Source organism: Prenolepis imparis, unplaced genomic scaffold (assembly GCF_030444845.1).
Source record: "Prenolepis imparis isolate NDT839.2.m4 unplaced genomic scaffold, iyPreImpa1.0 SCAF_14, whole genome shotgun sequence".
In the NCBI taxonomy this organism is placed as follows: Eukaryota; Metazoa; Arthropoda; class Insecta; order Hymenoptera; family Formicidae; genus Prenolepis; species Prenolepis imparis.
In genome coordinates this window covers 7,868,491-7,883,827 of record NW_028141172.1, presented here as the reverse complement: position 1 = coordinate 7,883,827, position 15,337 = coordinate 7,868,491, and the positions used below count along the sequence as shown (strand labels likewise).

The window sequence follows — 15,337 nt, the reverse complement described above, 5'->3', positions numbered from 1 at the left end:
GGTACCACTCACCCCCGGGTAGGGGATGAGGGTTATGTGGGACTCCTTGTCCCCCATCACCGATCCACGTATGGATCGGCGGTGGGGTCCAAGACCTACCGCACTAAAACCACAGCGGGTGTCTACGCTGGCGCTTACGGGGATGGCAAGGAACTGCCATGAGCATTACTTCTTGCCATCCCCTGGCCTTACCTTCTTGGGGAGCATCTTCCCCGTGAGGAAGATACTCCCCCCCGCGAACACATCGTGCGGGCCTTCCCGGTTGCGGCGCAGGGGGGCACCGCCCCCACGCCGCGCCCTCCCAAAAAGTTTGGGGGCGGGGTCACGGCTCGAGAGTTCCCGCTCGAGCCGCCACCCCCCGCTCCCGGAACGGGGCCCCCTCTCTCTCCCTAAAGGGATGAGAGATCCGGCCGACGCTCCGGGAGCTCTTCTCCTGAGAGTTCCCCCCCAGAAGGGGGAGGAACCCTCCCGCAGGCAGTAGTGCCCTCCCACCGGCGCTCTAAGACACCGGTGAGAGGGCCGCCCCTGCCGCGTCCCTACCCGGGGGACCACGTGCAATGGGGCTCCTAGTGAGCCCTTGTGGTCCCCGCGGCCCATGGCCGCGGTTCCCTCCCTTTACGGGATTCGACCATCGGGAACTCGGCAGGGGCGGGAACGGATGCCGCCCGACTCCCGGCCGCAGGGCTTACGCCGAGCGGCCGCTAGCCAGGCGACACCCGTCTCCGCCCTACTCTGTCTTTGCGCAGGGCGAGGGGGGCACAGCGCCCCTCGCCCGGCTACTCCTCCCTTACTCCACCATCGGGCGGGGGGCACAGCGCCCCTCGCCCAGCATCCATCCCGCTTAGTTCAACCCATCAGGGGGGCGTCTCCTTGTTCGGCGACGAGGTGGTCCGCCACCGCGACCTCGCCTTGGCGGGCCGCCGCCGCCGCCGCCCCCTCCACCACGGGCACCACCCCTTCCCCGCGCCCCCTCAGCCCTTCCTCGCCGGGGCACCCAGGTGGGGTCGTCCCTTTCTTCACGGGATTCAGGGGTAAGCGTTTGCCTACCCCGTCTCCCCCGTCTCTCCCGCTCCCTCTCTGCCTCCTCCTTCTGCGTCATAACCTTGAAGCAGAAGGAGGAGACCGCCCTCCACTTTTCGTCGTCTACCAGCATCTGCCCAACAACGTTGGGCAGATGCAAGTCCTCTCCTATGATGTTGACCAGGACTCCGCGCTCCTCTGCCCATGCAGGGCAGAACTCCAAGGTGTGTTGCGCGGAGTCCTGGTCCTCCCCGCAGTGATGGCACTGCGCCGTGCGTTCTTTCCCAATTTTACACAGATATTCACCGAAACATCCGTGTCCGGTGAACACCTGTGTAGTGTGAAACGATGTCCCGCCGTGAGACCTCTCCATCCACTCTTCCAGTCTAGGCCTCACGGCCCCGACGACCTTGTGCCCCGAATTTGTATGGGGCACATTTGACAGGTACTCATCAAACTTCCCTGTCATTTGTCGCCGGGCTTGGAGCCTGAGAATGCCCTTAACCCTGACAGTCACTTGCATCCCCATTTCACGGAGCTCGCGCTGACGCTGGTATACTCCAGCATACATGTCAGCCACGAGCTCCATGAGGGGCATCCCCGCCAGAGTTATGGCCGCCGCATGCGACACAGTCCTATATCCCCGGACGACGCGAATGGCCACCCTTCGCTGGACACGCCTTAGCGTATCCTTGATGCGTCTGGTGGCCATCGCGGCGTCCGCCCAGACTGGCGCTCCGTAGAGCGCCACGGAATTGACTGTGTTCGCGTAGAGTCGACGCACTCGATCATCCGGCCCTCCCAGGTTTGGCAGCAAACGACTTAAAGCCGTCGCCACCTTATCTACCTTTATGGCCAAATGATCGAAGTGATCCTTAAAGCCCCAAGTTCCGTCCAGCAGTAGTCCCAAGTATTTAATGTTGGGACCCAGCCGGACGGGGACACCGTCCACTTGGACATGGGCCATCGGAGGTCTTCCACGTGTACCATCGTGAAAGAAGGCCGCCTCGGTTTTCCGAGGGGCCACTCCTAGACCCATGCCCTTTATGGCACGCACGGCGCATGCCACTGCCATCTCTGCCAATATCCTTGCTTCCCCCCAGTCCTTTCCCCCGGCCAGTACTAGCGTGTCGTCTGCGTAGCAGACGACCTTACTGCCGGGGGGGGAGGGCAGACCTCAATACACGGTCGTACGCGAGGTCCCACAGCAGGGGGCCTAAGACTGACCCCTGCGGGACCCCGCAGTACATCTCCCTCTGGCAATGGGTACCTTCTTTGTTACGGTACCCTAGGCCCCTACTTTGAAAGTAGGACCCTATGACCCCCACGAGATAGTCAGGGACGCGATGGTACTCCATCACGTCCATGACCCTACCCCAGGGGAGAGTATTGAAGGCGTTAACTATGTCCAAAGACACAGCCACCAACACCCCCCCCCCCTCTTCAGTCACGGATTCCACGAAGGATCTGACCTTCAGAATGGCGTCCGTCGTCGAGCGTCCCTCGCGGAATCCGAACTGGTCCTCGTGGAGGTCGGGCCCCACTTCCTTAAGGTGCCGAACGAGGCGGTTGATGATTCTTTCCAGCATCTTCCCCGCCTCGTCCAGCAGACAAATGGGCCTGTATGCCGAGGGAGTTCCCGCAGGCCTGCCCCCCTTTGGGATGAGGACTAAGTTAGCCCTCTCCCAGACTGGGGAGAAATAACTCTCCCGTAGGCATCCCGTGAAGAGATGTCTCATAAACCCGGATAGGATGTCCAGAGCGATTATCCAGACCCTACCGGGAACGCCATCCGGGCCGGGGGCTTTATTTCCTCTTGCCCTCAGCCTCTTGGCGATCCCGGCTATTTCATCCCCTGTCACCCCAAGGTCCTCGTGCCACTCGTCGGGCCCCCCCGAACGTATCGGTTCTTGGGGAACCCTCGGAAATAGTGTGGACACTATGTCTTCGAGGACCTGGGGATCCAGGGATTCCGTCACCGAGGGCGCCCAATATCTTAGTTTATTCATAACTAATTTGTATGGGCGCCCCCATGGGTCTGAATTTAGGGAGAGTGCCTGTGTTTATCAAACACAGGCCGAGTGCCGCCGCCCAGTCCTCCAGGACTCTGCCTCTCCTATCGGTGCGGCGGGAGCCCCAACGCGCTGATTTCGCATTGAAGTCTCCCGCCACAATCACCGGACAGGGCAGCCTGCCTCTGACAAAGGCCCCATCCAGCAACTGCTCATACTGTGCAGAGTCCATGTTTGAAGACAGATAGCACGCAACGACCACGATGGGCCCCCATTCTACTGAGACGTGAACGGCCCCCTCCCCGATTTTAGTGCAGGGAGGGGAGCGTTCACGTCCCTCCACGTGACCGCCACCGAACCATTACCATTGGCCGCCCAACATGGGTGGCTGCCCGGCACTTGGTAAGGCTCGGAGGCGATCCCTAATCCGCAATTCCATTCCAGGAGGGTCTGCATAAACAGGTCCTGCGCTCCCCTGCAGTGGTTTAAATTTGCCTGGAGGAGAGTGACATTCATAGCGCTATTAAGTCAGCCTCCTCCATAACAACCTTCATCAGTGGCTCCGGCACCGCGGGAGCCACTACGGCTGCCGCTGCTGCTGCCACTGCCTCCTTTCCTCCTTTGGGTGGCTCCGGCACCGCGGGAGCCACCCTGTCCGCTGCTGCTGCTGCGGCTTTTCCCGCTCCTTTTATGGGAGCCCCCCTTGATCTCAGTTTTCTCTGAGGCTTGGGGGATTCCGTTTCCTCCACGACGTCCATTGGTACCGGGGGGGACTTGTCGCCTCCGGATTCCGCTTTCTTGGGCGTTGGCGCCGCTTTGGCGCCAACGCTCACACTTGGGTTGATCCTGCCACCCTTTGGTTTTCTTTTTGGGTGGCAGGAGTCCCCACCCACTCGGTGGTTGGCCGGCAGACCCTGCTCGGCGCATAGGGGGCACCTCATCTGTGCGACGCACTCACTGGCCTTATGGCCCTGTGCGCCGCAGTTATAACAGGCACCCCGCCGGTCTGCGCCGCTTGTGCAGGCCGCCTGCACATGCCTGCGCTGTAAGCAGCGGTGGCACTGCAGGGGTCTAGCTTTAAGGGCGTCCACCGGCGCAACCACCCATCCCACTTTAATTTTCCCGATGGCGGCCACCTTGTTGGCCGCCATCAGTGGGCATTGAACCCATAGGGTTCCCATAGACTTGGGGGGGGATTTGATCTCTCCTGCCTTGACCTCTGAGGTCTGGCAGCCCCCAAGCCTAACGACTTCTGCCACCACCTCTTCCACGGTGGCTGACTCATCTAGTCCGCGGACTCTAATCTCCCCCTTTTTGGAGGGGCGCGCGACCCTAACTCCCTCTTTATCTTTTAGGGCCTCGCGGAGTTTATCCGCGAAAAGGTCCGCCTTCGCGGCCTTGTTCTGCCCTGGTATTTCATAAACCAGGGCGCCGGTAGCCGCTCGGCGGACCTTTACGTCCTTTATTTCTAATTCCTCCAAGTTTACTGCTTGGCGGGCTTGCCTCACAGTTTCTGCGTACTGTCCCTCTGGGCATGTGATTGTGATCGCAGCCGTCCGTGAGGCATTCCTCTTCTTCCTCCCTGCACCGGCCTTTGTGACCGCCATCCCCTTACCACTCTGTTTCAGAGGGGGGGAGGCTTGGGTCTTGCCGGTCGCCTTTATTGGAGGATTAGCGGGCTGGGCGGTGTTTGCCCGCTGTCCCCTCTTTTCCCTTCTACCAACAACCTTCACCCAGGCCCCTTGGCCCTGTGAAGGTGGCTGAGGGATTTGAGGGGTTTGTACAGAGGACGCCCCTGGTCGCTGCGGTTTACAGACCGCAGTTTCCCCTTTCTTGGGTGGGTTGACGGTTCCCGTCACCACCATTGCCTGTCGCGCTTTTTGTTGTTGTTGGGCCGGCTTCTCCTTCCCTTTCCTTGATGCCTCATCCTTGGCTGGCCGCACAGGACCCACAGCCTTATTTGCTGTGGGCCGCTGTCCTCCTTGTGTTTGAGGCTTCTTCCCCTTCTTTCCTCCCTCCGGCGGCCGTACAGGGACCACGGCCTTTGCTGCCGCGGTGTACTGCGGGCCGCCGGGGGGGGAGACCTCTTCCTCTTGTGGGAGAGGTTGATCCTGCGGGGCAACACCGCCCCTTCCTACTCTGCTTCTCCTGTCGAGAAGCTTCTCGATTTTAAGAGAGAGCACGTCGTATATTCGACGGCTCTCTTCCGAAACCACACCCGGCGGGTAAATTCTCCCCAGGTCTTTAACAACACCCTTAATGGGGGGTCTTATCGCCGGAGCTTGGGCTTGAGGGTACATATCCTCGCTCTCCACTTCCATTTCTATGTCCATGCCCTCCGCGCTCGACATGTCCGGTATATCTGGCATGTCTTTCACGTCGGGCATGAAGTTTATATAGGGCTTTCGCCCTATTTCCTCTTTCCTCGCAGCCTGTTTGGTTTCCCCAACCGATTGAGACTGCTCCTTTCCCGCGGGCTGGACCTGCATCGTCTTGGCTCCTATCGCCCTTCTTCCCTTCAATTCCAGGATTTCCTTTTCCCGGTTGCGGAGACGTAGATTTTCAACCCTCAATTTTTGGATCTGTCTCCTGAGGGTCTCGATCTCACTCTCCCCTTCCGCAATTATGCTCATCGTCTCTGTGTTCGAGACGCGTACCGACAGAGTGTGCAGCGCTGCTTGCAAAGTGCAAGCAGCCTCCCCGACCTCTTTGCGCACGGTGCCTTCCATCTTGCTACACTTTGTAGCAATCTGCTTTAGCACCGTAGCGCAGTCTAGTGCTTGGGACGCAACATCCAGCACAGGGGAGTCCCTCATCTCATCCAGACGTATTGCGACCTTGTTGTCGAGTCGCTTCCACGCCTGGCTGTTCGTATCTGGAGCGGTGGGGTCAAACATTCTTCGCTCTTCCTCCTCTTCCCTTTGCTCCGCCTCTTGACCCTTGCGCACCTTAAGGCGTCCGTAGTCCCCAGTGGACTCCGATCGGCCTTGTTTGCGCTTCTTTGGAAGCGATTCCCTCAATGTTTCAGGCAGGTAGTCACATAATGTGACCGCCTGCCTGCCCGGCATCAGGTCCTGCTCCTGCAGGCCCGATGGACCTGACACCGCCTCCGCGTCTTCCCGCCTTAACCGAACAGAGACCTCCCTGATCTCTGTTACACGGGGTCCTTTCGTCGACAGAGGACCTGGTCTATTCCTCCGTGCTAACCCTCCTCTCTCCTTCTCCGTCTCCTTAACAGTACTTGTTTTGATATCATTCATTGTGTTTGATCCCACGGTCCCGCTGCGGCTCCGTCCCCCAGGGTATACCCCCACCGGCCAAGGGGTGCCCCGAAACATGACCGGCCACACCCCAAGGCCGGGCCCCAAGTTCCCCCGGGGAGGGGACATACGTCATTGGCCGGGGGGATACCGCACCCCGGCCAGACCCCGAGCCCCTTACTCACCCGTGTGAGTTTTAACGCCAACACGGGCTTTCAGGAGACCCCCGCCTCCGACAACGGGGGTACCGCAGCGGGTGGCGCTACCCGGGGGGCCCCACGGACGCTTCGGACAGGGTCGCCGCTCCCCGGCCCTGCCCTACACGCCGTGGCGACCAGCCGTCCCCCCACCGGTAATCACGTCCGGTGGAAGGGACACACCTTCTCCTGACCGGCCGCTTCGGAACTGAAACGGTCCCGACCAGCCAGGAGTACGAACTCTGGCCGCCGGGCCCCGCCTCGGAAACGTCCGAGCGGCCCCAGCGGCAGACCCGCGTGGCACCCTCCGGGCAATGCCCCTTGGGTAACCCCTCCGGGCAAAGCCCCTCGGGTAACCACGCGTGGCCTACTCCGCCGCCCCGGCCCGAACTCGGAATATGTCCGAGTGGCCCGGGAACGGCAGCCCCAGGGACGCTGGGACGGGGACCCAGGCTACCCAGCCTGGAGACCCCCAACCGGCACCCTGGGGCTCTACCTCGGAAACGTCCGAGCGGCCCCGGCGACTGACCGCCGTGACTCCCTCCGGGCAATGCCCCTCGGGTAGTCACGCCTGGTCCCCTCCCCCTGCGGCCCCCGTCGCACAAAAAGCCCCACCCCGAGACCCCGGGGGGAACACCCCCGGGAATAACCCCAGAAAATATCCCCCCCAGAGACACGGAATAGCACCCCGGCGGCCGAGGCCGCAGACTGCATGGCGGGAGGGCAAGCGCCGAAGCGCCGTGCCATGCCCTCTCCTAACGGTGCCATGCCACCGGGCGTTTGAATTCCGGGTCGCCATCCCTTACCACCTACGAGCCAAGGCTCTGACGGGGAAGTGGGCCCCGTTCCCCCAGACCGTGAGAAGACTCCCACGGTCCAGGAGAAATCCCCAGAAACTGGGGGAAGCCCCCCGAAACCGGGGGCCTCAAGATATGAGGCACTGTCCGCTCTTGGCACCCCTCGCAAGGCTATCCCCTTGCGAAGGGTGAGCTCCCCCACCACGCCAAGGTGGCGGACAACGGGGGAGGAGCCTTAAAGCCTAGTCTACAATAGAGTCGTAAGGTCGTAAACGTAAGAAATTGACCAATCACAGTTGAATTCGAGGAGAATAATCGTCTGTGATTGGTCAATTTCTTACGTTTACGATCTTACGACTCTATTGTAGACTAGGCTTAAGCTATAATAAATTCTCTTACAACATGACGGTATACAATTGCCCGAGTCGTAAGACGTAAGAACCAATGAAATGGTAGCAGAAAACATCGACATATCAACGTTAGTAGGTTATGTTGTGTTGTGCTTGTTATGCAGTGTCTTTTATGCAGTGTTTGAAAATGAATAATGAAATATTACCCGTTATCTTGAGCTTGACTCATTTATGTAATGTGCTTTTATACACATATTTACAAAAAAGAAATCGAAGAAGGTGGTGGGTAAGATACATTAACCAGCAAAGGGCACAGCAAGGCATTTATAATAATATGTTCAAAGAGTTGTACTTACGGATGAGGAACAATGTTTCGAATATACTAGGGGTACTTTCCGATTCACGCATGATGCGCATGAAGTGACAGAAAATCTATAGTTCATGTCACATATTATAGATTCTCTGTCACTTCATGCGCATCATGCGTGAATCGGAAAGTACCCTAGAATGAACAGAATGCAATTTGATTATCTTCTCTCCTTGGTTGGCCCAATGCTACAAAAGAAAAGTTTAAGAAAACCTCTGCCTGCAAGACTACGCTTAGCTGTGACTTTAAGGTTAATATCAATATACTATAATCAATATAGTATAATCTTAATAAATATTATATTTCATATTGTACATTTTTCTGTGTTGTTTTGTTGTTACAGCTATCTGGCATCTGGTGACAGTCCCAAGTATTTATCAAAATACTATAGGATTGGTGCTTCAACCATTTATAAAGTCATACACGAGACCTGTGAATGTATTTGGGAAACTCTATCCCCTTTAGTCCTTGCAGCACCTTCAGTTGAAAAGTGGAATGAAATTGCAGAACATTTTTACAATCGTTGGAATATGCCTAATTGTGTCGGTTCTATTGATGGAAAACATGTCCGTATTAAATGCCCTCTACTTAGTGGTTCAGAAAACTTCAATTATAAAAAATATTTTAGTATAGTGTTGATGGCATGTTGTGATGCCAACTATTGCTTTACGTGAGTGGAAGTTGGTGATTACGGTAAGATCAGACCTGAAATTGTATGACAAAAAGGTTAAAGTTTCAAGATAAGTTTTACTTACTTTTTGCAAATTTTTGTTTTGTTTTAGGTTCTCTTCCAGATAGTGTTTTTGCCAAGGTTTTGTCAGGATCTGTTTCCTCTAATTTGTTGTCTTCTTCCTGGGTCTGCATACATTCGTTATCTATGGTTGTGTTATTCGTCGAATTTGGGCTGGGATTAACAGAAGGTGTGTCTTCTAGATTTGCTCCATTTATCGATTCCGGAATTGTCTCCCTCTGATTCTCGTTGGAAAATGGTTTGATATGTACTAAATTCCTTCGATATTTTGCGCCGTCCACTTCTACGATATAATCCCTCTTACTTAACTTATCTTCTATTATTCCTTTGTTCCAGTTATTGTTTTTATCGGGATGTACTTGTACTGCTATTGGTTGACCTATTTCCAGGTCAGGTAGATTTTTTGATTTTGTATCGTAGTAGAATTGGCTTTTTCTCTTGTTTAACTCTATTTTCGTAGGTACATCTTTCATGACTCTGGGCTGAAGACTGCTGACGGAGCTGGGTATTCCTGAACGCGTTCTTCTGGAGTATAATCGTTGTACGGGGCTTGATCCTATTTTATTAGGCGTGTTTCTCCAGTGTAGTAACATATACCACAAATCTTGTCCGCTTCGTTCTGCTTTCTTCACTAATTTTTTTGCGATTTTTACAGCTGCTTCTGATTTCCCGTTGCCTTGCTGATGCTTTGGAACCGATGTAACCAACTCGAAGCCCCATTCTTGTCCCAGATTCCGCATTAGCCTGTTTTCGAAATTTGTGCCATTGTCGCTGCATACTCTGAATGGTATACCGTGTCTGCTGAATGTTTTCTTACAGGTATGTACTAGTGTCTCTGCTGTCATGTCGGGCAAGATATCCAGTTCGAAGAAGTCTGAATAATGATCGACTGTAATGAGGAATTTTCTCTTCTTTCCTTTATACTCTGCGAAGAACACGTCCATTGAGATGTACTGGAATGGAGACTGCGGTATCTCGTGCGATTGCATGGGTGGATTCTGTTGAGAGTCTCTGAATTCCATGCAGATTTCGCAGTTTTGTACTTTTTGCTTTATATGTTCTGACATGCCTGGCCAGAACATCGTATCTCTAGCTAGATTGAGCGTGGCTTCCACGCCTGTATGTGCGACGTGCGCCTTGTCTATCATGGTTTTCCTTAGTTCGAACAGTATGACAATTTGGTCGTTTCTATAAATAAGACCAGCTTGCGTAGACAATTCATTCTTGTATTTAAAGTAGATTTTGCAGTCTTCATATACTTCTTGTACGTACCTGGGCCAGCCCTTTGTAATATATGTGACTAGTCGTTGCATTGTGCTATCTCTCCTCATTTCCTCAATCATTTGGCAAATCTTAGTATCTTTTTCGATTTCAAAGATGCTGCGATTGCCTATCCTCCTCGGGTTCGTGCTTTCGTTTTTTATTGCTGCCCTTGAAAGAGTGTCGGCCACTACGTTTTCTTTTCCTTTAACAAATTGTACTTCTAAATTATATCGCTGTAAGGTCATTAGCATGAGCTGAAGTCTTTTCGGTGCTTTAAGTAACGGTTTTTTAAAAATTGATATCAAGGGTTTATGATCTGTTTTTACTATAGTTTTTACGCTACCTGCGATTATTTGGTCGAATCTGGTGCATCCAAACACGATGGCTAACATCTCTTTCTCGATCTGAGCGTAGTTCCTCTCTGTTTGTGTTAATGTCCTTGAAGCGTATCCTACTACACGGTCCATTTGGTAGACTGCTACCCCGAGGCCCGTCGCGCTTGCGTCGCATTCTATCGTGACTGGTTGCTGGGGATTGAAGTATTGCTGTTTATGAATATTAGCTACTAGTGCTTTTATCCTCTCAAATTCTCTGACTTCCACTGAGGTCCATTGTCAGTTGGTATCTTCTCTGATCAATTTTCTTAGCACTTCTGTTTCCGTTGATAGATTTTTTATGAACCTTCCTAGATATGTTGTCATTCCTAAGAAATGTAGTAGATCTTTTTTGTTTTGTGGCGCTGGCATATTTTTTATTGCCTCGACTTTTGTTTCGTCTGGCATAAGGCCGTCACTTGTTAGCACGTGTCCAAAAAATTTTACAGAGTCTTTACATAGATCTAATTTAATTCTATTGAGTTTACAGCCATGTTTCTTTAGTCTGACTAGTGGTTCTTCTAAATTCTTATTATGATCTTTTATGGCTTCTTCCATATCCTCGCCACATCCATATATTAGAATATCGTCTGCTAAAACCTCTATGCCTTTAAGACCTAATGTAACTTCTTGTATTTTCTGTGAGAATATCTCCGGAGCTGGGGATATACCGAATGGTAGCCTCATCCATCTGTATCTGCCGAAGGGTGTCCAGAAGGTGGTGAGTTTGCTGCTTTCTTCTGATAACTTGATTTGCCAGAATCCTTTCTTTGCGTCCACAGTAGAGAACACGCTCGTCCGATCTCTGGGAGAATCTCATCTAAAGTGGTGAATTGGAAATGTGGTCGTTTCAAAGCTGCATTCAGTGGCACCGGATCGATGCATATTCTCAGTTATTCCTTCTTACTAATAGAATATTATGTACCCAGTCTGTTGGCCCTGTTTCTCGCTTGATGATATTCTCTTTTTCTAGTGTTTCTAGCTCCTTCTTTAGGTCCTTCCGTATGCAGATGGGAATTCTTCGAGCTCGTTGTACCACTGGTTTTATCTCCCTGTCTACTATTTCTAATTCTACTTCTTCTGGTATTAATCCATATCCTTGGAATATCGACTTGTGCTCTTCTATTATTTCCTCTGCTTTTATTCTGCCCTGAATAAGCGCTTGATTCGCTTCTGTTTTATTAATCTTGAAGCAATATTTGACTAACCCTAGAGTTAGACAAGCTTTTTCTGATAATAGAGGTCCATGGTCTACGTCGACTATCTGAAATACTATAATAAACTTTTGTCCTTTATGCAGGCAAGGAATTTCTGCTTTTCCCATAGATGTAATGTGGCCCCCACCGAAGCCCTTTAATTGATCTTCAGTATCCTTGAGTGAAGGGTTTGATGTCTTCATGAGTTTGCAGTAGTTTTTAATGCCTATGACGTTGACTTCTGAGCAGGTGTCTAAATCACAGCAAACATCTTTCCATTTTCTTCCAAATTTAAGCTTTAACTTCGCGCGGCCTTTTCTCATTTCTTTTTTTAATATGAATGATGAAAATTACATTGGCTATGCGAGCCAAACGTGGATGTCAGTACGTATGCTTCCAATGAAATTAATTTTTTCGTTGGAATTTAATTCATTGTGCACGAGGCACGAATTTTGCTTGGTACTTATGCCAAGACTTTATTTGGGAATAATCTCAATTCGAGATTTAATTTCCCGAATCCCCTCTAACCCCCCTACAGAATTATAGGCGAGAAAAATATAGATCCGAAAGTCGCTGAATCGGGAATCGAACCCGAGACCTTTCGCTTGCCGGGCGACTGCTCTCACCATCTGAGCTATTCAGACCCTTCGATTCTATACTTTTCTCTGCCTTGATAAACAAATTTTTTTTTTTTTAAATAACGCCTTTCTCAGCCGGCGTGAAAGTTAAATCATGTGAATTTATAAACGCTCGTTATATATCAAATATGAATGATGAAAATTACATTGGCTATGCGAGCCAAACGTGGATGTCAGTACGTATGCTTCCAATGAAATTAATTTTTTCGTTGGAATTTAATTCATTGTGCACGAGTCTAAAGTCTTGGCATAAGTACCAAGCAAAATTCGTGCCTCGTGCACAATGAATTAAATTCCAACGAAAAAATTAATTTCATTGGAAGCATACGTACTGAAATCCACGTTTGGCTCGCATAGCCAATGTAATTTTCATCATTCATATTTGATATATAACGAGCGTTTATAAATTCACATGGTTTAACCACAGTATATACAGTAGCGCAACTCTCTGTCGGCGCCTTTGAAGTTAGTGTTGGCCAAAATGGAGTGCGCATGTGCGAAATAAGCGAGTTGCCCAGTAATGCCATCTAAACTTCTCTCTCGCTCACTCTTGTTTGTTCTCTCTCCAACTCATTCTCTTTCTAACTCAGTCATTACTAACATATCAGAATAATATAATTTAACAAAAATAATACAAAATAGAAAGAAATAAAAATTATTATAATAATATGTACGTTAAAAAATAAATAAAAATTTCTAAAGCGTATCATTAATAAATAATATGAGACGTGTGTAATGTTAAAATAGACAAAGGCAAAAAAAAAAAATATAATATATAAAAATTATTAACTATATACATTGTTATAAAAAAAATCATAGTATTATTAATTATATGTATCAAAATAATAAAATTATATATTATACAAAAATTTAATTGCACGCTATAAATAAGTGACAAAGAGAAATAATAAAATGCAATATTTTTATAAAATAAAAAAATTATATTTATTAAATATATATTTTTGTATAATAATGTTAATATGAAGTATATAAATAAAATTTATGAAACAAAAATATAATCACATATAAAATATTTATTACAAATCACATATAAAATATTTATTACAAATTTTATTAATAAATAAAATTAAAAGTATTTTAGTTTTCCTAAAAATAACATGTTGATTTAATGTAGATATTCTAAAAATTACATTACATATTATATATTTATGATAAACAAAGAAATGTTTAAAAAATATTTTTATAAATATGCATATACATATATACATATATACCTAATATCTCTATTTTTTTCTTCCAAATTCTTTACCTGTCTGTACCTCAGCTACTCGATCCACCTCGATACAAACAAGAAAGAACCTCAGAAGAGCAAAAGAGACTTTATATAATAATTAATAATATTATAATACATATAATATAGTAAAAATACATATAGTAATAATCTATAAATAATGTTTTTATAAAAAACGAGACTGAGAGAGACCGAAACAAGTAAGAGTGAGTGAGAGAGAAGTTCAGATGGCACTACTGGGCAACTCGCTTACTTCGCGCATGCGCACTCCATTTTGGCCAACACAAAATCGAGAGAGTTGCGCTACTGTATATACTGTGGTTTAACTTTCACGCCGGCTGAGAAAGGCGTTATTTTCAAAAAAAAAAAAAAAAATTTGTTTATCAAGGCAAAGAAAAGTATAGAATCGAAGGGTCTGAATAGCTCAGATGGTGAGAGCAGTCGCCCGGCAAGCGAAAGGTCTCGGGTTCGATTCCCGATTCAGCGACTTTCGGATCTATATTTTTCTCGCCTATAATTCTGTAGGGGGGTTAGAGGGGATTCGGGAAATTAAATCTCGAATTGAGATTATTCCCAAATAAAGTCTTGGCATAAGTACCAAGCAAAATTCGTGCCTCGTGCACAATGAATTAAATTCCAACGAAAACATTAATTTCATTGGAAGCATACGTACTGACATCCACGTTTGGCTCGCATAGCCAATGTAATTTTCATCATTCATATTTGATATATAACGAGCGTTTATAAATTTACATGGTTTTTCTTTTTTTAACTTGTTTATTCTTGATATCTTCAGAATTTGAGGTTCTTCCTCCTCCTCTGATTCTTCCTCTTCGCTATCGTCTTCTTTACCAATTTTTCTGACTCTTCTGCTCTTCTTCGTTTTCTTTCTTGCATCTTTCTGGTAGAATTTCTTTTTATTATCTTTTTTGCATGCCCTGAGGATATGGTTCTTTCCTTCACAACTAGAGCATGTTTTTCCCCAAGCCGAACACAATTCTTTCTTGAAGGGATGTTCTTTGGCACAGAACTTGCAGAGCTTTTTTTTTCGTAGTCCGTTATTTTGTTGACTTACTTCTCTTCTGGAACTAGTGTCTTGAGTTGTTGATCTGTCACTTCCTTCACTTTGCACATTTGCTTTAGTTTGTCAAGAGTTAAAGTTGTCGGATCTTCTTTTAGGAACTTTCTTTTTAGACTAACATCCTTGATACCAAAAACTAATCGATCCCTTAGCATTTCTTCAGCTGTCACGTTTTGATTATATTTGCAAACATCCAGAATCTTCTTTAGTCTTATAAAGTAAGCGTCGAATGATTCCTCTTCCTGTTGATTGCACGAATGGAACATATATTGGTCATACAGTAGACTTCGATCTGACTTTATTCTTTCGCCAATTAACTGTAGAACTCTTTCCGTTGAAGTCATTTCTGCTTTAGTTAGATGAAAATTAGAAAAGTTCTTCTTTGCTTTGTCGCCTATAATGGATAGAAGTATGTTTATTTTTCTTATCTCTTCCTGGGGCTCCCATTTGTCTATGCCTGACGCAATTGTATAAGCAACCCAGTTTTCTTTGAAAAGATCGAAGTTTTCGTTAATGTCTCCTACTTCTATTTCCAAGGGTTGTGGCCACGGTATGTTTTGTATTAATTGTGTCTTGGACGTGTCTTGTTGACTAGAACCTGGGGGTCTCTGGATGTTTGTCTCGATCAGCTGTATTTGATTTTTTAATTCTGAGAACGTTGCACCTATTTTCTTCAAACACTCAGCGCTCTTTTCTGACTCTTGATTTTGATTTTGTTGCATTTGATTGATTAGCACCGTTTGCGCTGACAAAAATTCCATTAGCTTACCCTCCATGGC

At 48.5% G+C, this 15,337-nt stretch overlaps 2 protein-coding genes across 2 annotated transcripts; one reads left to right on the top strand and one right to left on the bottom strand.

The window, feature by feature from the left end:
* The first annotated feature begins 8,188 nt into the window (after positions 1 to 8,188).
* Positions 8,189 to 8,677, top strand: LOC145945613 (uncharacterized). The gene is made up of 2 exons (XM_083054669.1): positions 8,189 to 8,253; positions 8,347 to 8,677. The coding sequence occupies exons 1-2, from the start codon at positions 8,189 to 8,191 to the stop codon at positions 8,675 to 8,677; spliced, it is 396 nt and encodes a 131-aa protein (XP_082910795.1).
* A 14-nt stretch (positions 8,678 to 8,691) lies between these two features.
* Positions 8,692 to 15,334, bottom strand: LOC145945612 (uncharacterized). The gene is made up of 6 exons (XM_083054668.1): positions 14,553 to 15,334; positions 14,330 to 14,442; positions 11,317 to 11,840; positions 10,880 to 11,159; positions 8,759 to 10,618; positions 8,692 to 8,708 (listed from the first exon to the last, which is right to left on the bottom strand). The coding sequence occupies exons 1-6, from the start codon at positions 15,332 to 15,334 to the stop codon at positions 8,692 to 8,694; spliced, it is 3,576 nt and encodes a 1,191-aa protein (XP_082910794.1).
* Positions 15,335 to 15,337: the final 3 nt, after the last annotated feature.

Coding starts and splice junctions, on each gene's coding strand:
- LOC145945613 (XM_083054669.1), top strand. CDS start 8,189: ATGCTACAAAAGAAAAGTTTAAGAAAACCTCTGCCTGCAAGACTACGC. Junction 8,254..8,346: donor CGCTTAGCTGTGACTTTAAG/GTTAATATCAAT, acceptor TTGTTGTTACAG/CTATCTGGCATCTGGTGACA.
- LOC145945612 (XM_083054668.1), bottom strand. CDS start 15,334: ATGGAGGGTAAGCTAATGGAATTTTTGTCAGCGCAAACGGTGCTAATC. Junction 14,443..14,552: donor ACACTAGTTCCAGAAGAGAA/GTAAGTCAACAA, acceptor AACATGCTCTAG/TTGTGAAGGAAAGAACCATA. Junction 11,841..14,329: donor CAGAAGAGTCAGAAAAATTG/GTAAAGAAGACG, acceptor GCTGTGATTTAG/ACACCTGCTCAGAAGTCAAC.